Source organism: Danio aesculapii, chromosome 2 (genome assembly GCF_903798145.1).
Source record: "Danio aesculapii chromosome 2, fDanAes4.1, whole genome shotgun sequence".
Classification (NCBI taxonomy): Eukaryota; Metazoa; Chordata; class Actinopteri; order Cypriniformes; family Danionidae; genus Danio; species Danio aesculapii.
The window spans coordinates 50,811,392-50,838,688 of record NC_079436.1 but is presented as its reverse complement, the minus strand read 5'-3'; the positions used below and the strand labels follow the sequence as shown (position 1 = coordinate 50,838,688).

At 33.0% G+C, this 27,297-nt stretch overlaps 2 protein-coding genes across 3 annotated transcripts in view; one reads left to right on the top strand and one right to left on the bottom strand.

The window, feature by feature from the left end:
* The window catches only part of fyco1b (FYVE and coiled-coil domain autophagy adaptor 1b), a 51,246-nt gene extending 36,867 nt beyond the window's left edge, over window positions 1-14,379 (bottom strand). Inside the window, exons 1-6 of one of the 2 annotated variants that reach the window (XM_056445273.1) lie at window positions 14,309-14,379; window positions 13,403-13,503; window positions 11,027-11,133; window positions 9,763-9,888; window positions 2,550-2,656; window positions 837-980 (exon numbers count right to left, since the gene is read on the bottom strand). In XM_056445273.1, coding sequence (XP_056301248.1) covers window positions 837-980; window positions 2,550-2,656; window positions 9,763-9,888; window positions 11,027-11,133; window positions 13,403-13,454 — 536 coding nt within the window. In that variant the 5' untranslated portion in view covers window positions 13,455-13,503; window positions 14,309-14,379. Of the gene's footprint in view, window positions 1-836; window positions 981-2,549; window positions 2,657-9,762; window positions 9,889-11,026; window positions 11,134-13,402; window positions 13,504-14,133 lie in introns of both variants that reach the window. The other variant, XM_056445281.1, reaches the window with a different exon arrangement.
* Window positions 14,380-19,561: 5,182 nt separating this feature from the next.
* Window positions 19,562-24,674, top strand: xcr1b.1 (chemokine (C motif) receptor 1b, duplicate 1). Its single transcript, XM_056468257.1, has 2 exons — window positions 19,562-19,638; window positions 22,303-24,674. The coding sequence occupies exon 2, from the start codon at window positions 22,304-22,306 to the stop codon at window positions 23,357-23,359; it is 1,056 nt and encodes a 351-aa protein (XP_056324232.1). The 5' UTR covers window positions 19,562-19,638; window position 22,303; the 3' UTR covers window positions 23,360-24,674.
* The last annotated feature ends 2,623 nt before the right edge of the window (window positions 24,675-27,297 follow it).

The window sequence follows — 27,297 nt, the reverse complement described above, 5'->3', positions numbered from 1 at the left end:
CTAGTCTATTTAAATATAGTAATGAATGTTTTGGGGTTTTTTTGCTTCTCAATAAACCTTTATTGCTAATATTATTATCATAAATGATAAAAACAGTTGTGCCACTTAAGACATTTGTGAATTTTTTTAATGATTGAAGAACTTAAAAAATTTAGCTAGATATGTTGTAATGCTGGCAGCTAACTCTTACATGATCGCCCACTGAAGCTAAGCAGGGCTGCGCCTGGTCAGTACCTGGATGGGAGACCAGATGAGCAAGCTAGGTTGCTGCCGGAAGTGGTGTTAGTGAGGTCAACGGGGGGTACTCAACCTGCGGTCTGTGTGGGTCCTAATGCCCCAGTATAATGACTGGGACTCTATACTGCTCAGTGAGCACCGTCTTTCGGATTAACCCTGGCCTCTGTTTTTTGCCCAAATTTGCCCATTGGCCTCTGTCCATCATGGCCTCCTAACCATCCCCATATCATATTTGGCTTCATCACTCTTGTCTCCTCTCCACCAATTAGCTGGTGTGTGGTGTGCGGTCTGGTGCAATATGGCTACCATTGCATCATCAAGGTGGATCCTACACAATGGTGGTGGATGAGGAGATTCACCCCAATGAGTAAAAACACTTTGAGTGTCTAGAAAAGCGCTGTATAAATGTAAGGGATTATTAATATTATTATTATTAACTCTATTTTTTTTACTTAATTTTTTTTTTATGTTTTAGAAACATATGAACAAATGCGTTTTAAAAACATTGTTCAGCAATTTGAGAAATCTGCAAAACTCAACTGGTTAGACCTGTCAACTTTTACTTTTGTGATATAATTGGCCTGAATCCCATGATTTACCTTGCAAACGTGGGCCACTGAGAGTCCAGGTCGTAACCTCGGGATGCTACATCAAACTGAACCTCATTGAGTTCATACAGGTGGTTGATGATATCAATATTCAGATGGGACTTCAGGAATGGACTGCGTTCATAATACCACTCACTGTGAATGATAAACAAAAATCACTGATCCCTCATTAACAAGACGGAAATTTACAGAATGGCTATTTGTAAGACATATATACACTCACTGGCCACTTTATTAGGTACACCTTTCCAACTGCTTGTTAACGCAAATTTCTAATCAGCCAATCACATTGCAGAAACTTAATGCATTTAGGCAAGTACAGTAGACATGCTCAAGACAATTTTCTGCAGTTCAAACCGAGCATCAGAATGGAGAAGAAAGGTGATTTAAGTGACTTTGAACGTGGCATGACTGTTGGTGCCAGACGGGCTGGTCTGAGTATTTCAGAAACTGCTGATCAACAGGGATCACACACAGAGTTTTAAATGATGCTATCATGTCGATATGGACCAGAATCTATAAGGAATTTTTTCAGTACCTTGTTGAATCTGTGCCATGAAGGATTAAGGCAGCTCTGAAGGCAAAAGGGGGTCCAACCTGGTACTAGTAAGGTGTACCTAATAAAGTGACCGGTGAGTGTAGACTGTGTATAGATCACTGAATTTAAGTCAGGTCATCGCGCTTTTACAATGTGGACTGTATCAAAGCATCTTAAAGGGACAGTTGACAGCAACATTCAAATTTCCTCAGCATTTCCTCAAGTGATACAAAACTTATATGAACTTCTTAATTCTGTTGAACACAAAACAAGATATTCTGAAGAATGTTGGAAACCAGCAACTATTGACATTAATAGTAGGATCAGAACATACTATGAAAGTCAACAGATGTTTTTTTTTTTTTTTGCAGTATCTTGTTTTGTGTTCAAAAGAAGAAAGAAATTTGGATCAAGAGAAAGATGAGTAAATTATATCCCTTTACTATCCCTTTAACATGCATGAAGACAAGAAAACAAAAAGCCGTAGCATTATTGCAGATCAATTTAACTTGACCTGTAGTCAGTATTGCAATAAAAAAAAAAAATAATAAATCACTGACAATTCATGCAAGCATGCTGCTTTAGGACAGGAAGTGTATATTTTAGGAGAAATGAAAGCAGTTAGAGGAAGAGAAATTTATTGTGTGGAAAAGTCAGAATCAACACTTTCACATCAAGCACTGTAAAAACAATTGATACGCAAAATAGCAGCATTATTGATTACACATTTGTATATCAAAGTGTGCACTAAAGCAATAAAGCAGAAGTTATAGGCTTACTCATTTTGATTTTACACATATTATGCTCAATTGGCCATGATGTGTCAGGGTTTGTTTTATTATATATTGCATACAACTTGCTGAAGCACAAATCCTAGACTTCTCTTTTCCCACATGCTTTTTTATGCAAATTTGAAGCCAAACTTGTGCAAGTGGAATGTGGTTGTGCTTTCTGCTGAAATAGTTGTTTATGGGTTTGATTCTGAGCTATACTTCCTTCACATGGTGTAATTATATTATCTACATTACACTGTCATACTGCTACTTTCAATCTTCATTGCTAATTATTGTAGACCCGAATCATACGTTGATAAAATTGCAGTTTCATCAATGCATCCTTATTAAATGCACAAGTGTCAACATTCATATTTTTGGCGAACACATTACCTTGTGATTTTGAGGTTTATGAGACATTGCTGAAGAGTGTCTGCAAGCCTTTGATGCACCAGACAGTAACGGATGAAAGCCCGTCCTTTCCCTAACGAAGTCTTCAGCTAAAGAATAAGAGTGAAAACAATTGTAATCGAGAAGATTTAAATGCTGAGAACTGAGAATGAAATGCATTCAGGTCAGCTAAAGATAATTAACCCACGTTTCTGCACAAACCTGCAGCTTATCATTTTGTTGATTGCATAACCCACAAGATCCTTATGATAATGTTTAAGCAACAACAGCAACACAACATGTGAACTTGTTCAATTAAATGGTGTGGAAAGTATTTTCACTCAAGTCATTTGTAAATGTCATTATAAATAATTACATAGGAATAGATTTAAATCAATTTTTACAGTAAATGCTGAAATGTTTTAATAACTGTTATTTAAGAGTAACAAATCCTGACAATCATTTGAGTTTTCAAAGGAAGCAGTTTTCTTATTTTAAATGTGCAGATTACCTACTTCTGCCCCTTTTAACAAGTAAATAAGTCTCTAATTTCCCTGGAATAAATATGTGAAGTTTCAGCGCAAAATACCACACAAATAATTTTGTATAACTCTTTAAAAAAAGCCTCTTTTAGGCTTTGATCCAAATCGTACCGTTTTTGTAACTGTGACTTTAAATTTAAATGATATTGAGCTCTTTTCAAAAGAAGGCGGAGCTACTAACACCTATGTGTCAGCATAGAGGCAGATTTAACACGGGACTAATGCCTCTTAGTTGCTTACATTATTTTAGGCAGGTGCGGTGTGGAAACTCTATTGGTGAATGGCTGCTTCTCACTCAGGACTGTCTATGTTAATGTGGGAGAGTCGAGGCTTCCCCCCTCTGATGCCACGTATAAATGGAGAATGTTGATCAAAGTGTTTCTGCAGAATGTTTTTATGAAGTGTGATTATAAAAAAAAGCAGAATTAAATCATTTTTGCCATAATCAACTCGCTGTGGTTAAACAACTGTGGTTAAACAACATATAAAAGTGATTTTTGCATAATAGGTGCTCTTTAAAGGGATTGAAATTAATTGCAAATAAAAGGTGACTATTTTATAAAAACATTCTTTATGTTTCAGAACTCATAATGTAAAAAAATCACTTATAGTGAAGCCACTCTGTCAAATCACAGGTTGAGGAATGCCTCTTCATTATGTAACAGTGTGGCTAAACCTCCACAGAAGAACAATATTTAACCGAAACACAAATATTTGAAAATCTGTGGAATCTGAGAGTGCAAAAAATATATAAATTAGTCCAAATTAAGTTCTTAACAATGCACATTACAAATCAAAAATTAAGTTTTGATATATTTACAGTTAGAATCCGAATCAGGAAGAGCTTTATTGCCAAAATGGCAATAAATAAATTATTAAAGTAAATATAGCTTTATTCAATATTAAATTCATTTAATATTCTTTGATCTTTGGTATAAAAGAAAAATCTATAATTTTGACACATACAAAGGCCATTTTTAAATATTTTCCCTTCCAACATAAGACTAGAAGACTAGACTAAAAAAGGTCATGCTAAATGTTACTCCCTGCTGATTCGGCAAATCTAAACATGAAAAATCTCCCATGAATTTGTCCGAATTATGTTCTTAGCAATGCACATTATTAATCAAAAATAAGTTTTGATATACAAATGGACATTTTTAATTAACATCTTCATGAATCATGATCTTTAGAAAAAACATTTCTCAGTCTAATCAATGTCTAAAAAAAGGTTATGTTAAATGTTACCGCCTCCTGATTCGGCAGACTAGAAGTCTAAACACTGAGAAAAATCTCTCATACATTTGTCCAAATTAATTATTAATTAATAATTTCCTAATCTGTAACTGCCTCTCTGGCTATACCACTAACTGTACTCTCTCTCTCTCTCTCTCTCTCTCTCTCAAAAAAAAAAATAAATAAATAAAAAACATTTCTAATGCTTTGCTTCTTAGACGTTACACACCTGAAACTTGTCTATAGCACTTGTTCACTGCTGCTCTTATAGTTGTGTAAATTGCTTCCTTGTCCTCATTTGTAAGTCGCTTTGGATAAAAGCGTCTGCTAAATGACTAAATGTAAATGTAAATTATTGATATATTTACAGAAGGACATTTACAAAATATCTTCATGGATCATGATCATGAATCAGAAAGATTTTTTTTGTCAAAATGGCAATTAATAGGTAAATATTAGTGGTGGGCCGTTATCGGCGTGGACGTGCTGCATTAGCCTATGTAGGCTATGTAGGCCTACAGTTCATCATTCATGCTTAACTAAATAAACAGTTAGTAAACACAAGTACATCCTATACTATCATTTATTTTCATCACCAATCATCATAGTAGAACAGTTTCTCAAGCAGTTTGTGATGCATTTTGGAAACCAGAGATGAGCCCCTGGTCTAATGCACCAGCTAGCTTGAGAAACCCATTTTCAAAGACTTATATTTAGTAATTATTTGGGAAGCACGCATATTCTGAATGCCTTCGGCAGAATTCAAATGAGCCATTTCAATCTCGATTAATCTATATTAATTCCAAGATTACTGTGAGATTAATCTAGATTAAAAATATTAATCTATGCCCATCTATAGTACATATTAAAGTAAATATTACTTTATTACTTATAAAATTTAATCCGCTAATTATCTTTGACATAAAATAAAAATCTATAATGTTGACCCAGACAATGGCCATTTTCAAAAATATTCACATGCAACAACTACATTTGTGGACCTTTTATTTATTTTTAGCAATAATAATAATAATAATAATAATAAAACATTTCTCAGTCTGATCAATGTCAAAAAAGGTCACGTTAAACAGCATACTGAAATCTAAACATTGAAAAAAATTGTCCAAATGAAGTTCTTAACAATGCACATTACAAAATATCTTCATGCATCATGATCTTTAGGATCATAAAGAGCTTTAATAAGTAAATACTAAAGCAAATATTACTATATTAAATATTACATGAACATTAAATGTACTTAATAATCTAATGATCTTTGGCATAAAAGAAAAATAATTTTGTCCCATGATATGACAATTTTTTAAATTATTCCCATGCAACATAAGAGTTTTGTTTGTCTTTTTAGCAATTATAATAATAAAACAAATTCTCAGTCCGATCAATGTCAAAAAAGGTCATGTTAAATGTTACTGCATGCTGATTCAGCATACTAAAAATGGAAGGTCAAGCTGAGTTCACTGCATAGATGGATACATTATCTGCTGTACGCTGCACATTTTGGCCAATATACTAATACATTCCATGTGTACCAGTAATCTGTATATTGTACAGAGTGTAGCGCGCACACACTGCATACTGGAGAATATTGCATTGAGTGGTATGGTAATATGCCATTCTAAACACAAACAATGGTCGTCTTGGGTACAGTACTGACGGGAGAGCAGATGGAGGATTACAGTGGGCGACCAAAGAGCATAAGGACAACAGATGGAAACCCTACACTACAGCTGATGCGGGATTTCTGGATTTATTCTGGATTCAAGACTCACGGAAAAGCTGCATTTCAATGGCAAAGGAATTCTGAAGAGATTTATATATGGGTCAAAGTAAAGATGTGGGATTTTGGTGTCTGCCTTAGAATAAATTTCATATAAAAAACACATTAAATGCAGGTCATGTTTTGTGAAAATAAAACATCAGAAGTGTGGGTTAAATAATGCTAATAATCATTACTCTGCATAAGCGATATCTGTTGCTCAGCATTAATGAGAAAACCCCTCACAGATCTCTCTTTTAAATGTATATTTATTATAGAATGCTTTATGATAATACTGTATTTGTGTGCATATACATTAGATTAGTCATAACCAAAGCCAAAACTGGAACTAATCTAACAAAAAGATTACAGTGCAAACATTTGAACACGCAAATTAATATGTTGGGGACAAAGATTAAATAAATATCAAGAAAAACAATCTACAATTTTTTTTATTTAGTTGAAACTTTGTAGACTTTTGCAATAAACTATTTGCTTTATCTTTCTATTCCTAAAGATGTTAGGTAACCAAAATCTTACTTTAATATAGGTACTAATAAAACTATTTTGTTTAAACGCACCAAAATGTATTGCCTATATTCTCTGAGAATTGGATGAAAATATAAATTTTCAAAGGGGGGAGGGGGGGGGGTTACTCATTTATGCTGAGCACTGTGTATATTTTTTGAAAACGAATATTTTTATCATTTTCCCAGAGAGTATATGCACTATAGTTTTTGTCCATTAGAATAGATTTATTAAATAGATATATTTATTAAAATAATATTTAAGACACCGAACATCTTTAGAAATAGAAAGATAATAATAATAATGTTAATGCATGCGAAATATTGCAAAAATATATTACAAGCTACAAAATTTCAACAAGATTTTATTTAATTTTAGTTTCTCTGGAGTTTTGCTGTTTGTTCTATTTTAGTTTATATTTTTCCCCAACAAATAAATATGGGCTACTAAATTTTGGACTGTTATTTCAAGTTGTTTAGTTAGATTAGTCATCCATTATTGCTTTTATTACTATTACTATTAATAACAATAATATTAATAACAATAATAATTAATATTACAGTAATTTCTGAAGAATCATGTGACTCTAAAGACTGGAGTAATGAAACTGAAAATTCATTTTTAAAATCACTGGAATACAGTATTAAGTTAAAGTATAAATACTTTTGAACAGTTATTTTATAGTGCAATAACATTTCACAATTTTACTATTTGTACTGTATTTTTGATTAAATAAATGCAGCCTTGCTGAGGAGGAGAAGCTTATTTTAAAACATTTAAAAATCCTACTGACCCCAAACTTTTGACCGGTAGTGTACATGTATATCTATATCTATATATATCTATATCTATATATATCTATATATATCTATCTATATATATATATATATATATATATATATATATATATATATATATATATATATATATATATATATATATATATATATATATATATCTATCTATCTATCTATCTATCTATCTATCTATCTATCTATCTATCTATCTATCTATATATATATATATATATATATATATATATATATATATATATATATATATATATATACACACATATACGGTTAAAGTCAGAATTATTAGCCCCCCTTTGAATTATTATATATATTTTTTATAAATATTTCCCAAATGATGTTCAACAGAGCAAGGAATTTTTCCAAGTGTTTTCTATAATGTTTTTTCTTCTGCAGAAAGTCTTATTTGTTTTATTTCAACTAGAATAAAAACTGTTTTTAATTTTTTAAAAACCATTTTAAGGTCAAAATTATTAGTCCCCTTAAGCAATATTTTTTTCCCGATAGTCTACAGAACAAACCATCGTTATACAATAACTTGCCTAATTATCCTAACCTGCCTAGTTTAGCCTTTAAATGTCACTTTAAGCTGTATAGAAGAGTCTTGAAAAATATCTAGTCAAATAGTATTTACTGTCATCATGGCAAAGATAAAATAAATCGGTTATTAGAAATGAGTTATTAAAACTATTATGATTAGAAATATGTTGGAAAAAATATTCTCTGTTAAACAGAAATTGGGGAAAAAATAAACAGGGGGCTAATAATTCTGACTTCAACTATATATGTTTTTCCCCGTTTTCTGTTTAACGGAGAGAAGATTTTTTCAACACATTTCTAAACATAATAGTTTTAATAACTCATTTCTAATAACTGATTTATTTTATCTTTGCCATGATGACAGTAAATAATATTTGACTAGATATTTTTCAAGACCCTTCTATACAGCTTAAAGTGACATTTAAAGGCTTAACTAGGTTAATTAGGTTAACTAGGCAGGTTAGGGTAATTAGGCAAGTTATTGTATAACGATGGTTTGTTCTGTAGACTATCAGAAAAAAAATTGCCCCAAGGGGCTTATAAATTTGTATATAAAATGGTGTTTAAAATTTTTTAAAACTGCTTTAATTCTAGTCGAAATAAAACAAAAAAACACTTTCTCCAGAAGAAAAAATATTATCAGACAAACTGAAAATTTCTTTGCTCTGTTAAACATCATTTGGGAAATATTTAAAAAAAGAGAAAAAAATTCAAAGGGGGGGGCTTATAAATTATATATATGTAAAGATTTAATGTAAGTGCTCACGCTAAAATATATACTAAGTTCTTATTCTTAAATTATTATGAGCAAAATTATTGTTTTGCTCAGAAAGAAAACTGATATAAACATTGATATACAGTACTACTGGTTAGCTTTACCTAACAATATGTTACCAAATAAAAAATAAACAATTTCTGTAGATTTCTCCAATGTCACCAAATAGTTTCTATAGTGTTTCTAATGAACAGCGTGAAACATTGTAACAGCACATATTTCCTTAACATGCCTTATGATTTAAGGTTTCATGTCAGTAGGACAACCAATGTGGAATAAGTTGAACAGCCTAGATCCTTAAATTAGCCTAGAGGTTTGTCTCTCTAAAAAACAAACAAAAAAATTGCCTTAGTAAACCGCAATAAAAGCACAAAAAAGAAATAAAATCTACTGTATTGTACAATTATTTGGTCAAGAACCATATATTAATGTTTGCGAGACCCTCAACTCATTGCAAAAAAACAACTCCGACTCAGTATTTCTGCCTTGTTTTGTAGTATAAATATCCAAACATTCTTAAATCAAGATGCATGATTTTAAAATGGCAAAATGGCACACTGAGTGATTCTTTATGAAAAAAATGCACAGAACAAGCAGGGTTTTGTTTTTGATTTAAGAATAAAATTCATTCTTTTAAAAAAAAAGAAAATTAGAAAACAAGGCTTTAATATCTTTAGTCATTTTCCTTTTCAAGTATGCATCCTGATTTAAAAAAATTTATATTTGCATTGGAAAACAAAAATATTAAGCAAGAAAAGAATATTTTAAGTAGTAGTGCTGCTAATCAAACACCTACAACACAAGACCAACCTGAGGCTGAGCGTCACTGCTTCCTGCTCGAAACCCTCCACAGAGGTGCGCACAAACAAAAAAGACGTACGTAAAATGTCAGAAAAGCAGTGAAATGAAACTGCGAAAGAGAAATGAGAAGGTTGTCTGGAGCCACACATGCACAGGTTGGAGAGACGCGCTTCCAGCAGATGTTAGGACTCGTGTGGTGGATTACCTCAGGGATTGATTTGACAAAGCGAATGCCGTCATTAGCTCCTTTAATCTTGGCCAAGCAGTCACAGAAATAATCCCAGTAGTCTTTCCTGCTGCCCAGAAATGTGGTCCTCTCTTTCTGGTCAAACTAGACACAACGGTCAGCAGGTTAATAATAATAATAATAATAATAATAATAATAAAAAATAGAAATCACTCTAAACATGATTTTAGCTTGACTGTAGATATCTTACAGTAGGTCACCATAGAATGTCATGATAACACAAAACAAAAAGAAATTAAACCATTTGTAACAACTAAATATTGTAGTAAAATAAAATGCTCAAGAAAAAAAAAACAATAGCATGTTAAGTATTAATGGCTACTGGTTTGGCAAATAGTTCCAAAGAAAAACCAAGAAACACACCAAATTAAATATAAAATCTTTAAGTAGAAATACTAGTGTTTTAGCAATATATTTCAATAATCTATTTTTGTTTTTTTCTACTTTTTTTGTAGGATAGGACAAAATATGGTCAAAAATACATATCATCTTTTTGAAAATCTGTAATCTGAGGGTTCAAAGCAATCTAAACATTGAGAAAATAAACTTTAAAGATGTCCAAACTAAGTTCTTAGCAATGCAGGCAATTCATTTTGATATACAGTTGAAGTCAGAATTATTAGCCCCCCTGTTTATTATTTTTCCCTGATTTCTGTTCAACGGAGAGAAGATTTTGTCAACACATTTCTAAACATAATAGTTTTAATAACTTATCTCTAATTACTGATTTATTTTATCTTTGCCATGATGATAGTAGATAATATTTACTAGATTTTTTCAAGACACTTTTAAACACTTTTAATTAGGTTAACTAGGCAGGTATATTGTATTTAGGCAAGTTAATGTATAATGATGGTTTGTTCTGTGGACTATTGAAAAAATATATAGCTTAAAGGGGCTAATTTTGAAATTGAAAATGGCTTTTAAAATATTAAGAACAGCTTTTATTGTCGTCGAAATAAAACAAAGACTTTCTGCAGAAGAAAAAATATTATCAGACATACTGTGAAAATTTCCTTGCTCTGTTAAAAATCATTTGAAAAATATTTTAAAAAGAAAAAAAAAAAATCAAAGGGGGCCAATAATTCTCATTTCAACTGTATATATTTTTTTTGTTTATATTGTTTTTATTTTAAAAAAGTTTTTGTATGCTTGGTTTTTGATTTCTGTAGTACATGTTAAAAGCTGCTAAAATCCATAAAGACAAAAAATTGAGCCATACTTGCAGCAGGTACTCCAGTTTAAAACAGAACTTGTGAAGGCTGGAGCTGTCATCGGTGATGGGCTCTTCGGTGTCACAATGCTCCTTGCTCAGCTCAGAAACTGCATCTGAAAAAACATATGGACACATATGGACTTATTTGTGCAACCTCCTAAAAATGACAAGATTGATGATTTCAGCTGTTTTTCACCATTTTTTCCATGATAGCTTAAAGTTTAGTTCACAGTTATGAGAAACATTAATATGAGCAGATCAACTACAGTGGAGAAGTTTTCAAATATCATTAGTACAAGAAAACCTTCGCATGGAGCTACAGTAACATGCTTGAAAAACATTATATTTTTATATAATTGTCATAATTATTATATTTTCTGTGCTGTTATAAATAACATTTATAATAATGAGTATTTGTGGACACATTGTAGTGTCCCTAGAATACACTTAGTAAGGGAAAGTTCATCCAAAATGAAAATGTACACACTATTTTCTCACTCTCAAGTGGTTCCAAACATTTGTTTCTTTATTCTGTTGGTGAACAGTAAAGAAGATATTCTGAATAAACCTGTAACTTGGGATGGGGATTCAACTCCAAAAGAGTTGATTCCTCGACTCTCAATGGACCTAGTACCGAAATCGACTCCAGGACAGGAATCGACTCCCTTAGTAGAGTATGTTTTTTTAAACCCTTCTGAATGAAGCGGATACATGCTACAGTGATAATGCTCATTCTTAAGCAAGATGAACATCGAAAGAACCCGCTTTGAATGCATTTTCACATGTTTTATGTTTTGCTTTTGAATTTCACAACCACGAGTACTCTAGGCTCCTATAAATAGTGCTGCGGGATATTAAATACAGCTTTCTGAAATTTGGTTTTTAAGATGATCTGCCTGCAAAATCAAGTTTGCTGTGTTAAAAATCAAATACAGCAAATGTGTGTAAATTTGGAGCAGATCATCGTCTTACATAAGCACTGCAGATAAAATTACCATGTCATGTTATTGATTGCTGCTACATGTAAAAATTTTAACCTATGCCTATTTCACAAATTAATTAATTGATTACTTAAAAAACACTAATCATAATGACAACAGTATCCAATATTTATTTATTGTCCTGATTTTTTTTTGTTTTGTTGTTTGTTTTTTTCGGACACACTTAATTTCACCTCTAAATATTTAGGCTATTGTTCTTGTTTATTTTGTAGATAACTACAAATTACATACATTAAAATTAAAATACAGTTTATAACAAATAAAATTCGTTTCAAAAAGGATTTTTAAATAGCCAATGTTGTTCAAAAACAGGTGTGACTCACTCCTTTTCTTCCGGCGAATGTCGTCCCATTAACACACTCTTATTTCATTACAATGAACAAATTGCACAAAACAAACAGTGATATTTAAAATTAAAATAATAGGCTATTTAAAAGTACACTTTACAAAAATCACATTTATGAGAATGAGAGCAACATGAGATGCTTTGAGTCACAGTGTATCACGCTGCTTTTATTTATTCATTATTTTAGGTTTGTTTTGAATTATTTGAGTTAAACGTTTTCTGCAGGGGGTTTAATATTTAATTGGTCATTAAACCAAATTGAAAATACAGCTATTTTGTTTATTGATCAGTTGGAGCGTCTGTTGCCTTTAAAAAAAATACAGAAATTAACAACCTTAGACCGTCCGCTACCTCGGATTATTTAGTTCACTCGGTACTCTGTATTCAAGTATCAAACATTTATATTGAGAAGATATTTATTATTTTTATTTAAATGTTGTTTGGTCTCAATTGGGGTGTTTTTTTTTTTTTTATTTGTTAATGAACTACTACATCTTTTCATTAAATATTTCGATAATAAATGGATGTTTTATCTTTCTGTCTCCAAGATTACAATGTAATTTTCTAAATTATTTAAACTAGACAGTTTTATTTTATTTTTTATTTCTATTTTATTTTGATTGCAGATTATTTAAACTGCTGATTTTGTCTGGCCAGAGGAGAACTGCGTGTATAAAGCGTGATATGATACAGCATGTTTAATTTTTGCAATTTTAAGTGAAAGTAAATGGAGTTGATTCCGGAGTCGATTCCACCAACTCCAAAATTAGGAGTCGAGAATCGGAGACGACTCCAAAAAACCCAGAACCAAACACCCCTACCTGTAACCATTGACTTCCATAGTAGGAAAAACAAGTCAATAGTTACAGGTTTCTTCAAAAATATCATCCTTTGTGTGCAACAGAAGAAATAAACTCCTAAAGGACTGAAACTAGTAAATGTTGACCGAATTATCATTTCAGAGTGAACTATCCTTTTAAAACAGTTTCAAGAGACACAAACAAGCAAAAATACATTATGCATGTGGGATTTTACCATGCAGATCTCTGATGATCCTCTGAAGCTGGTTTTCTCCGACTGTACTCATTGTGATCTGAATGTGTTAGTGTGGATGGTTCATAAAGTTAACATAATGCCTGTAAAATAAAGCAAAAAAAAAAAAACAAGGTTACACTAAAACAATAAAGACAACAATAAAGCAGTAAATCTTAAACTGTTTGTGCTGTTTTAAGATGTCATAAAAGGCCATATTTTTACAATTTACAAGTTTGACCAAACCTTTTTTCCATAATATATAAAATACAGAACTATGCTCTTATAAACGTGTGCTGTTTGATGAAATTTGACTGAAGGTAACGTTGGAATAAGGTAACACTTTACAATAAGGTTGTATTGGTTAAGGCATTTTCTAACACGAGCAAACAATGAACAATACATTTATCACAGCATATGTTCATGTTAGTTAATGAAAATACAGCTGTGCATTGTTAGTTCATGCTAACCCAAGGTGCATTAACTGATGTTAAACGTGAATTTGGATGTTAATTATGAATCAGTACGTATTGATCATTGATTCATAAATGCTGTTCATTATTAGTTCTTGTTAGTAAATACATTAACTTATGAAACCTTACATGTGACCTATTAAAGTACTCAGGTTTTACTTTTGTTTTCAATTTTGAGGAAATGTACATCCCAAAATTCAAAACACCTTAAATAATATATTGTAAACACCTCAATTATAAAACATAACCTATAAACCTCACCTTTAATATTTAAATGAGACCCGGGAGACAAACGCACCTGCTGAAGTTTACAACTTCCCAACAGCGTTCGGCGTTTTACTCATATTTCTGCCTTTTGCTTTATTATAATGACACATACATGTATGAAAGACCAACAGACGTAAAAACTGATGAAAAGACGTAAATAAAGACATACTTTATACAGAAAGATGATCTTCCTCATTGATTATTTACAGTAGATTCAATCCTGCGGCCATGTTAGGAGGCGGTTACTAAAATTGACGGACAGCAGAGTAATCCAATCGGAAGCCGAACTTACTTTGACGTAGTAGTCACGATTGGTTGCGCGGTAAAAGTAATGTAAACAAAACAAGTGTCATGTGATAATTCGCAATGACGGCGTCAAAACACAAACATTTTTCAGATGTTAACAAATGTTTTGGTGTAACGTGTTTAGTGTCACTGTGAAAAAAATATATATTTTAAACACGGCTAGGACGATAAGATCAATTCCAATACGTTATAATCATACATTTTAGTTACTAGAAACGTACATTTCCACTTATAGACCATTTTGAGGGATGTAAACAAAAACAATGGCGTCAACGTAATTCCTGTTTTACTTTGTCTTAATCGCTTCCTCCGAGAATCCAAAAAAGCAACATAGTGATTGTTACGAAAGCTGTTTTAACATTGAGTTATGATTCATGAATTGCCTCTCATTACAGTTATGAAATAGTTTGATAACAAGCAGGAAATGTTCATGGGCCAATGACATCACCACATTGAAATGGTCTATAAAAATATTGGGGGAAATTAATTTTTTTCTTAAACCTGAAATTTGAGCCATATGGAGGATATGTATGAGATGTATGACACTATGAGAAACAGGTATCATGATATCTCAGAATGTTTTTATGATAGCATAGAATACATTCTTATATGCATTACACCCCTAAAATGTCAGGCCCTGTCACAGAAAAGTTAATGTATGTTAGAATGGTTTCCTAATGAATTGCTTTGTTACAATCAGCATTTTCTAGTAACACTTTATTTTGATGGTCCATTTGAGTATTAGTAGACTGTCTGCTTAATATCTGTTGATACTGCTCCTTCAACAGACATTTAACTGACTATAAGAAACTTTGCAAGTACATGTCAACTTACACTAACCCTAACAGTCTATAATAAGAATTAGTTGGTATGTAGATGCAATGTAACTTTAATTCAACAAACGGACCATCAAAATAAAGTGTGACCCATTTTATTATTGATCACATGTACCTGATTGATTGCAAGGTTTTATCATTTAAATAAGAAATATATGCGGCTTTTCAGCCAATTGTACTAAACAAAATCACAGAATACCTGTGTGGCACTAATACAGGGGACATTCTACCAGAAACGTACATTATCTGTCCCTGAATTAAAAACATAGGCCTAAATACAGCGAATAAAAAGTATTTCATCCCAAAAAATGTCTAAAATGGACTGATGGTTGATTTCTGTGAGTTGTTCTGTAAAGGAATATGTCATTTATTGTTCTCAGGTTTTTTTTTAATAATAAAAAACACTTTACAAATGTACAAACCCTGTCATTGTCTATGTCCTCAGCCAATTTGATCCTACAGCTTTAACAGTTTTGTTATGCTAAATACTGTTATTTAGGAAAAAATAAAACTTTAGAAAGATTAAGTTGTTATCATTCACATCAATTGATTAAAAACATGAAATTATGAATAGATTCAACAAATAAATACTACAAATATATAATAAATAAACTTGCAATTGTCCACATGTTTCTGACAGTCCTGTCACGTTTGCATTAAATTTAAAATAAAATGCGTGCATTGCACGGTTAAGGCTCTGACTCGGAAGTGACATCATTTGAGGGAGAAGAAACTGACAGTGATCAAAGATGCGTTCTATCATTGAATTGTTTGATTTTATGCTTGTTTTTGTATGTTTTTTTTTAAGGAGGACAAGCTTAAAGGTCTCATTTTTTATAAGTGAAAATGTACGTTTCTGGTAGAATGTCCCACAGTTGTAAAATAACTACTTTTAGATGGGAGATTTTAACAAAATCTACACAGCTAAAGAGGTTTATTTATAAATATTTCCTTAGTACATTTTTATTTAGTAATATCCTGTGTGACAGGACTGACGATGCTGTGACAAGACTGACTTTTTGAACTGAAATACTCAAGTCTGCAATCTGTTTCCCAACACATCCATCCCAAATCTCCATCAAACAACACCCTCTGAAAAAAATTCACTCTCATCTTTCTCACTCCTTTTGAGGGAAGAAGTATCCAAACTCCTCCTCTCTTCCCATCCTACAACCTGCCCTCTGAACCCAATTCCATTCACACATCCTGCAGGACATTTCCCCAGCCCTAGTGCTAGCCCGAACACACATTCCCAATATTCCCAACGAGTTTTAAGCAAGCCAGAGTAACCCCCAGCTCAAAAAACACCACTCAACAGCTCATTTGGTTGAAAATTCCAGTCCAGTCTCTCTTCTTCCCTTAATTGCCAAAACACTGAAAAGAGTTGCTTTTAACCAAATTTCCACATTTTTATCTCACAATAACCTGCTGGATGCAAACCAATCAGGCTTTAAATGTGGACATTCCACTGAGACTGCACTATTTTCAGTCACTGAAGCCATGCGGATTGCCAAAGCAGGTTATAAATCATCCATTCTGCCTTTACTGGACCTGTCTTGCTGCTTTTAATACAGTGAATCACCAGATTCTACTGTCCACCCTCTTCTCAATGGGCATCACCTCACCAACAGATCATTCAGAGTTGCCTGGAGAGTAGAAGTATCCAAAACTTTTAAGCTGGTCACTGGGATACCACAGGAATCTGTTCTTGGTCCCTTTCTATTTTCTAATTACATCACATCCCTGGGGACCATCATCCAATCACATGTTTTTTTTTATCATTGTAATGCCGATGACACACAGCTCTATCTTTCATTTCATCCAGATGACCCTATGGTAGTTGCAAGGATCTCCCACTGCCTGGAGGATCTCTCAGCTTGGATGAAAGACCCTCAGCTACAACTTAATCTGGCAAAAAACTTAACTGCAAATCCACACATTCATCATAATTTCTCAATCCATCTCAGTCATCTACGATTACCCCATGTAGTTCGGTAAGGAACCTAGGGGTGATCCTGGATGATCAGCTGTTCTTCAAAGAGCATATTGCTAACACAGTTCCATCATGCAGACTTGCACTCTTCAACATTAGAAAAATCAAACCCTTCTCAACAGATCATGCTACATAACTCTTAGTCCAAGCTCTTGTCATTTCAAGAATGGACTATTGCAATGCTCTTCTAGCTGGTCTCCCATCCTGCACCCTTAAGTCTCAACAGAAGATCCAGAATGCAGCTCGTCTGGTCTTTAATGAGCCCATAATGCCTCTCTTTATCTCTCTGCATTACATTAGGTTACCGACTGAGACTTGTATCATTGATGCTTGCTTACAGGACAGCCACTGGCACTGCACCCTCTTACCTCCATCTGCTCCGGAGTGAGCACCACCTTGTGGTACCATCGCAGAAAGGCTATAAGTCACCTTCCAAAACCTTTTCATTTACTGTTCCTCGCTGGTGGAATGATCTACCTATTCCCACACGGACTGCGAAGTCACTGGTATCATTCAAACCACTAAAAACCCTTATTTTGCATGATTACCTGAACCCCTATGAATAAAACCAAGACCCATTTTCTCTCCTCCACCTCACCACAGAACAACCCCTATATATTATTAATTCTGAGTGTGCCTCACACAGGTGAGTGGGCATAACAAACCACCTGTAGAAAACACACTCTTTACAATCATTCATTTTTCTTCAGCTTACTCCCTTTATTCATCAGGGGTTGCAACAGCGGAATGAACTGCCAACTTAACCAGCATACATTTTACACAGCGGATGCTCCTCTAGCTGCAACCCACTACTGGGAAACATCCATACACACTCATTCACACTCATACACTATGGCCAATTTAGTTTATTCAGTTCACCTATAGAGCATGTCTTTGGACTGTGGGGGAAACCGGAGCACTCAGAGGAAACCCACGCTAACACGGGGAGAACATGCAAACTCCACACAGAAATACCAACTGACCCAGCCAGGACTCAAACCAGTGGCTCTCTTGCTGCGAGGCGACAGTGCTAACCACTGAGCCATTGTGCCGCCCTTAAATTAATATCTGGAACAGAAAAATAGAACATGAGCATGGGGGTTTTGTATATGAGGATGAGGATCTTTTGCAGGTTTCAATCCTCGCTCAGCCTGTGATTACCTGTTTCCATTAACATTAAAGGTAAGAGACAAAACCTAAAACATGTGCTTTACTGAGATATTCTGCTGACATTCTGCTTAATAAACATTATGCTTCTCTATAGCTTTAACCCTGGTGACATAGAATGTTCTCTGAACGTTATTGCAATGTTCTATTAAGTTCTGTAAAGTATTTTCACGTTTATTCAGTTCAAATAATTCAAAGTTGTCTGATCTTTAATACATTTTAATGAAATAAAACTTGTTTGAACTTGTTTTCTGAAACACAGTTAATTTAATATTTTTTAATCATCAGTTTCATAGGTGCATAGAGGACAAAAATCATCATGGAAATATACTCATACATGTTTTTCATTGTATTTCTTGAACACCATCTACCATTTTTACAACAGTTTTCATTGTGAAGATTTTAATTACAGTTTGTTACCAGAATGCCACTGTTGATTTTAATGGGTAAAAATAATAAAATCTTTTTTTTCTTCCATATAATAAAGCACATTTTTATTTTGGGGTTGACTATTATAATCTTCAATTGAAACAACATTAAATTTGGTGCATTGTTTTTTTTTTTTTTTGTACATTATAAAATTGGAATGTACAACCACATTTTGAATAACACATGCTGGAATGTTCCTAGCAACGCATTACAAGTAACACGAGTTCCAAAACAGCGTTACTTTATATGTAACGAGTTAAGTAATGCATTACTTAAAACAATCAAGTAATAATACTTGAGTTACTTTTAAAAAAAATGTAATGCGAGTTAGTTTTAAATTGAATTAACTTGCTTTTTAAAAATGTACTTGCTAAATTTAAACACACTCAATGGGAGAATTTGCACCTTGCAGAAATAGACACAAATGAAGATGGCAGGCCAGAGCCTTACTTTTTTGCAATGGAAGTATGCTCATTAAGAAATGAAAAAGGGGACTGTCTCAATGCATTGTCTCAATGATTTTAATTAACTAATAAGACAAAAAGTAAAAAAGAAGAAAATACATTGCTTTAAACGTTCATTAATCTGTATATATGGCATGTAGCCCTGGGGTCAGGAACTTTTTAAAAGATAACATTATCCTAATTTAATATTATTTGACGTATTATTTTGTTTTTGTCATCCAGTGTGTTGTTCAATGCAGAACTCCAATATTTAAAAAAGAAGGAAAAAACCTGCATGTTCTGAAAGAGATCAAGCCTTAGCCAGGTAAGAAAAAATAATGCAAAAGTAACTGAAAGATAACATAAAAAGTAACTAAATAACCAAGTAACGCAACTACACTGTCAAACTTTGCAAAATTTTGTGTCTTTTTTCCTAAGTTGTGGCTCAATTGTATTGTACCTGTTTTTACTTTTGTTTTTTTTTTACATTTCATATAATTAATGATATTCCTGTGTATTCAATAAACACCAAATGTCGTACTGAAGCACAAATAACTGAGTAAATATTAAAATAAACATGCATCACATGTTCTGGTCTCTAGTTGTCCTATTTAATAGTCACAAAAACCTCTTGGTTCCTTAAGTTCTGGCTTTTAGAAGAGAGATCCACCAGGAACCATTTTATATGTTTACAGATCTCTTTTTTGGAATCTGAGTTCCTCTAATAACTTTCAAAGTGCTCCGAGGTCTCAGTGTAAGAAAACTCCAGAAACTCAGAATTGAAAATAAGCGCTTGATGGTTCCCAATTACTATAAAAAGGGTCCTGCAAGTAATGCAAAGACTGTCAGTGGTTCCCTTCAGAAACCCCATTATGAGAGAAAGAGCTTTGAGGCACTTAAAATACGTTTTGAAGTTCCTTGAGTACTCAACAGGGTATTTAAAACATCTTTAGCCTATACTTTTACACTATAGTTTGGGGAGTAACTCAATATTGTAATGCATTACTTTCAAAAGTACCTTTCCTCAATACTGATTACAATCAACGCCATTATTACTTCTCCACATTGTTAAAGAGAGAAATATCTTATATTTTTGGCAATTTTTGCAATTATATATACCAGGGTTGGCCAATCTTTTTAGCATGAAGGGACAAAAACAAAATATCATAATAATATTTCGGATTAAATAGAAATCCTTTAAATCAATGATCTCAAACTCAATTCCTGGAAGGCCGCAGCTCTACATAGTTTAGCTCCAACCATCTCCAACTCACACCTGCTTAGTAGTCTCTAGTAGTCTTGAACACCTTAATTAGATGGATCAGATGTGTTTGATTAGGGTTGGAGCAAAACTGTGCAGAGCTGCAGCCCTCCATCGAGTTTGAGACCTATGCTTTAAATCGTATTGACTAATGTAGTTTAACTTTTTAAATGATAACCTATTGCAATAAAAACATAAACAATCACACTTATAACACAGTGGAGTTTAATGCTGAATACACAAGTCAAGCAGAATCTGCATTTGCCTTCATTTTGCTCACCAAAGTCTCGGGTATTCAATTGTCAATTGGGTGACAGTATCTACATTTAAATGAAATCTGATTAATGCAAATCATTTCATTGAAACATTTAATTTCAGTTAGCTTTTAACAATAAAACAAATAAAGGGTTACATTCAATTTAAACTCGAAAGGATTACTAATTTCCATCAGGATTCCATCGTGAAAGGATTCTTATTTAGTGTCTTAAACAATTAGTTATGCAAATATCAGCATTTATGTTTTTAATGATTAAAATTACATTCAATTATACATTAAATTATAAATATTTTCGAGGAAAAAATTTTATTTGAAAACATGAAAAAAATAGGATTATTAAATATTTAATTCAATCAATTTATTAACTTTATATTTTATAATTATGTATTTTAATATTAATGTTTAGTATTAATACATTTAAATTTGTGTTATATAGTGTCTTGATCTTATCATGAGCTGAGGGTATTCAATTTTGTTCCTATAAGGCAACAAAATATATAATTGTACCTTTAAAGGTGCCAAATTGGTTCTGTAGGGTACAATTTTATACCCAAATGTGCTACAAAGTTACAAGAATAAATCTAAATCTGAACATTTGTACCTTTATAGCCCATTTGGATACAAAATTGTACCCTAAGGACCAATTTGGGACCTTTAAAGGTACAATTATATATTTTGTTTCCTCTAGGAACAAAATTGTACCCTGACAGTGTACGGATCTGTCATGAAATTGATTTTACATCCTTCCAGGCTTTTTGTTAAATTAAATAGAAGTGAAATAGGTGAAGTGAGTCACCGTAAAGACTTTACACTCCTCAAATTTACAGTTTGTTAACAGAATACTGTTGATATTAATCTGTAAAAATAACAAACAAAAAAAAAATCCAAATAATAAAGACATTTTTTGTCGATTATTACAGTCTTAATAGAAACAATGTTTAATTTATTACCTTATTTATTTTTACATTTTTTTGGCAATTGAAAATCCTGATGTTTGGACATTTTGTAACATTTTTAACGATTACCATTTTGAATAACGCATAAAGGAATGTTCCTAGAGGGTTTTACGATCATTAACAGTGGATGTTAAAGAAATTGTGTAATTTTACACAATTATTTCTCAACATTCACTGCTTACACAGTTCCTTCATGCCGTCCCAACGCAAATCGATTAAGTTAACTCAAGGGATTTTACAATTTTATGCTGATTGACCATTAAACATTTACGTTTTCCCAAAAAAAACATCAAGAATTGTGTTGTTTCGGCCCATTTTAAAAAAATAAATTGAACAATCAGCAAAAATATATATTTTTAGTGTTGTTAAAGAGAGAAATATAGCAATTTTTTGCAATTTTTGAAATCATCTATATGGATCTGTCATGAAATTGATTTTACACCATTCCAGGATTTTTATCAAATTAAATATCTCTTTTTTCACATTGTGCATCAGGATGGATCTCCAATCAGTGACTACAAATCAGTTTGAAAACATTACTCCTGAATACTCTGATTACCTTGATGAAGCCTGTAATAAGATGAATGTCATCCAATTTGGGACGACCGTCACTCCGATCATTTTCATCATTGTGGTTGTGTTCAGCTGTGTGGGAAACACGCTGGTTTTGTGCGTCCTCGTGATGTATGAAAATCTGCGATGCCTCACCAACACATTCCTGCTGAATCTGGCCATCTCTGATCTGATTTTTACTGTCGGTTTGCCGTTCTGGGCCTACTACTATGTCAACGGCTGGACCCTTGGAGATCAAGCTTGCAAAGCAGTCAACTACGTGTTTTACACGGGATATTACAGCAGCATTATATTCATGACGGTTTTAACCATACATCGATACGTGGCTGTGGTCCACCCCATGTCAGTGGTCATGTCCAGAAATAGCATCCACTGCTACGCCATATCAATTGTGGTCTGGATCATCAGTTTATGCGCTGCCGTCCCGCAAGCCACGTTCAAAACGGTTGTGAAAAACCCTATTGACTCCCAAAACGAAGCCTCTGATGTTATCAAGCTCTGTGATTTCGAGGGTCAAATTAATTGGAAGCTCTGGAGCACGTACTTACAGAATGGCTTCTTCATTGTGGCTTTCCTGATCATCGCTTTCTGCTACACCGTGATTCTGACCCGGCTGCTTCGGCCGACGTCTCACACTCGCAAGAAGACCGTGCACCTCATCTTCTTCATCGTGCTGTTTTTTTTCTTGGGATGGGGGCCGTTTAACGTGGCCATATTTCTGGACTCTCTGATTTCGTGGGGGATCTCTCCTTTTAACGAATGCGAGGTCAGTAAGTCAATTGACTACTTGATGTACGTCTCTCAGATGGTGGCGTTCTCACACTGCTGCCTCAATCCTGTGGTTTACGTTTTTATGGGGATAAAGTTCAGAAACCACTTGAAGAAAATGTTGTGGACTTTGTGTAGGAACAACGTGGAGCCTCCAAATCGAAACAGCAGGATTATTTACTCCAACGGCGAAGAAATATCCATGTATTAGACGTTCCTGGTCTTAAAGGGGTAGTCCACACAAAATTTTGAATTTGGTCATCATTCTCAATCATCACTTGCAACAAACTCTTCCGTTAAAGAAAATATTTAGAAAAATGCTGGAAACCTGTAACCATTGACTTCCATAGTATTTGTTTAATACTATACTAACATTAGCTATACTAGCTTCTAACATTTTTCAACATATTTTCTTTTGTTTTCGACAGAAGATAGAAACTCAAACAGGATGTCATGCTTTATGAATATCAATGATTACAGGTTTCTAACATTTTTCAAAATATCTTCTTTAATGTGTTAAACAGAAAAATTCAACTCTTAAAGGATTGAAACCACTTGAGGGTGAGTAAATAAAGGGATAGTTCACCCAAAACTGAGAAATCTGTCGACATTTACTTATCCTTCAGCTGGTTTGAATGTTATCACTGGATTGAATGGGCATTAGTGGTGATCAGCTGATAGATATGAGCCAGTAGGGGCCTTCTGCACCTACTGGTAGGCTCGGAAGGCTGTTATCATCCATCCACATGGTTAATCAGCTGTAGATCGCATTTGGCTGCGGCCGGAAGTTGATGAGAATTATTTATATTATATATTAAATTTCCAAATAATTGTGTTTTATTAACGTCTACCCCTACCCCAACCTTAAACCAAACCATCACAGTAATGTAAAAATAGATCAGGATCTGGAGTCTTCTCTGTAGAGTGGAGGAACTATGACGTCAATTTGTATTTAAAGACCCGGAAGCGAGTTAGCATTCTAGCAGTTCCGGTTCCCTCATCCCAAAGTCAATGAGTTTTTTTAATAGGATTTCGGTTAAATCGCTTAAATAAGGTTCGTGGCTAACACAAACTCAAGATACTTTCACGTTTTATTCTACGACATAAAACACATCAGTTACATCACACTCTTGATTTCTTTAATCAGTTACGCTTCTTTAAAAAGACTGTTGCTATCAAGTTGCTAAATAGGACTACAGGTGGTGTCGGAGACATACATCATCGAGCTGAACTGGTCTAGAACGCAGCCCGCTTGCGCTTGGATTTGTCTGTGATTTTTCATGAATAGTATTTTATAGTTTGTAGCATTTTTCTAATTGGGAATTCATATTGTTTGTAGATAATGATTCACTTGTAAAGACTGTCACGACAGATTCATTTGTTGATCATTTATTTTAATTAAACCATATTATGAGGATACTGCTTACCAGTGCAGTCTTTCTCTTTCCTGCTCTCAATAATGCAAACGTAAATAAATGTGTAAAAAACACAGACTTATTAACTGTCATTTTAACGTCATCAATAGATTATACAGTATATATAATATATTAATATATATATATATATATATATATATATATATATATATATATATATATATATATATATATATATATATATATATATATAATAACTCTGTCATAACTGCAATATTTACACTTCTCCTTAAAATTATAGCAGATGTGACTGTATGGGCTACTTTTCGCTGTACTTCGTGACAAAAAAAAAAAGAGTATTGAATGTTGTTCTGTGTCCATGATGGAATTTGCAGGCATATAGACTTGTTCCTCACGCCTCATTTCTGTTGTCTGTTACTAAGGTAAGCATGCTGTATGCAGGCGAGAGATACACTTATTTAAATATGTCTGATGATAATACCATGTAGGCACATTTACACATACAGTTTCAAAACAACCGTAAAGCAAAACAAAATGTATTTCCCAAATAAAAAACTACCAAAAGGCACGTAGATCTAAACAGATGTGTTTGTGCGTATTTATTTGTTTATATTATATAGTGTGGATTATAATATAATAAACTGAGAGAGTAAATCTTCGTCATGGACCATATTTCTAAAAATAAGCTTGAAAAGTTGTCTGTAGCAGAGCGGTGCTGACGTCACAGGCGAGCGCCCTGAAGGCACTGTAGTCCATTTATGGCCTAATGTTAGCTTTTCAGTTCTTGCGTTTGCATTTAAGATCCAGAAGTGCTCAAAGTTGTATTTATGTGTCAGGATTATCTGGCTGGACAAAACGTGTAAGTGTAACGAACAGTGTTTGAACACAGAGCTTATTATTTGCTATCTTCAAAACGCCTATGGAAAAATCCTAGGAATTTTATCGAGGGAACCAGTTTTATGCTAGCAGCTGATTAGCCTACAAGATGACATCATAGTTCCTCCACTCTATTAGTATAGCTGATTAACCTCGTAAATGGATGATAACAGCCTTCTGAGCCTACCAGTAGGCGCAGAATCCTCCTACTGGCCCATATCTATCAACTGATAACCACTGATAACACCCATTAAATCCAGTGATAACATTTAAAGTGGGTGCATCCTTCATATGTAAGTTTGTATCTTCTGTTGAACTCAACAGAAGAGATTTTATTGTTGTAAACGGGTAACCATAGACTTCCATAGAATTTGTTTTTCCTTCTATAGAAGTCAATAGTTAAAGGACTTATTCAACATTCATCTGTGTGCAACAAAATAAAGAAACTTGTGAAGGATTGGAACCACTTCAGGGTGAGCTAATAGCACACTGTAAATATTACATGATCAATTAGTCAACACACGATCAACATATGTTTTTAGTTCTCAACTTGTTCTTAATTAAGTTAATCATGTTCTAACTTAATTTTGTAAGTTACGCACGCTGTTTTAAATCAGTTTATTGATTGAGTCTAAAATGTACGTCAAGCAGTATTTTTTTTGGTGTTATATAAGATTGAATATTGCATGTCGATTTTGTGTAACACAGTGAATGCACAGTATCTGTTCTGTAACTGAACTAATTATATGCTTTACATTAAATCGTACTAATTGCATTATGCATGTAAAAATCCATTCAAAAAATTTTAAGATGTATACAATTCTGATAAGTTAATTTGCATTAATATTACATTTCTTTTTCATTTCTTCAATTCAACAATGACTGAGGCTGCAAATTATGAAATGTGTGTGTATAGAATAATAAAAAATAATAATTTAAAATGTAATTGTTTAACTTTTGTCAAAATTTAATATCAAGAAAATGAGTTAAACGATAGATTAAAGGGGTGGTCCACTACGATATCATATTTTAAACTTTAGTTGACGTGTTATGTAGCTGTGTGAACAAAACAACATCTCTGAATGTAAGACGCTCAAAGTTCAATGCAAAGAGAGACATTGGCTTTTACATAGTTAGCTTAGCAAAGCTAAGTTACAGAGAGCAAACTTTGGGGACTACAAAAAAACAAACATCCAGGCTGTTGAGATCACAAACGCTTCAGGGGTCCGTTCTTCGTACGTGGATTACTTAATTAGCTGGATTTGAATATTGACGATTTGACATGATCCAGGATCATTTAGTTCTTCAAAACTCATCTGAGACTTGTTGTCATAGCAACAGTTCTGGTAGATCAAACCTGCTAGGGAGCAGGCTCATGTCATATAAACAGGATTAGATTATCGCAAAGATAATACTGAAAGTATATACCGAATTCTGATATTTTCTTACAGTAGATATACACTTGGGAAAATAGTAAATATATTTCTTAACTATATATATATATATATATATATATATATATATATATATATATATATATATATATATATATATATATATATATATATATATATATATATATATATATATATATATATATAAAGTTAAAAAATATATATTAATAAAATGTATGCAATCTGCACTTTGAAATAAAAGTAAAAGACTGCCACCTGATAAAGAAAATTTATTGATATGTACTTTTTTAGATACAAACGCGTACATGCACAATATTCGCCTTTTTTTTAATAAAGGATAATAAATTATTGTGACGTGAAAAATTGCACGTGTTGTGACTGCTAATATGCCGTTGATTTGATGCTTCAAAAGAGTTGCGGACACCTTTACCGACAAAACAACAGTTTTGCGAGGGACCGCA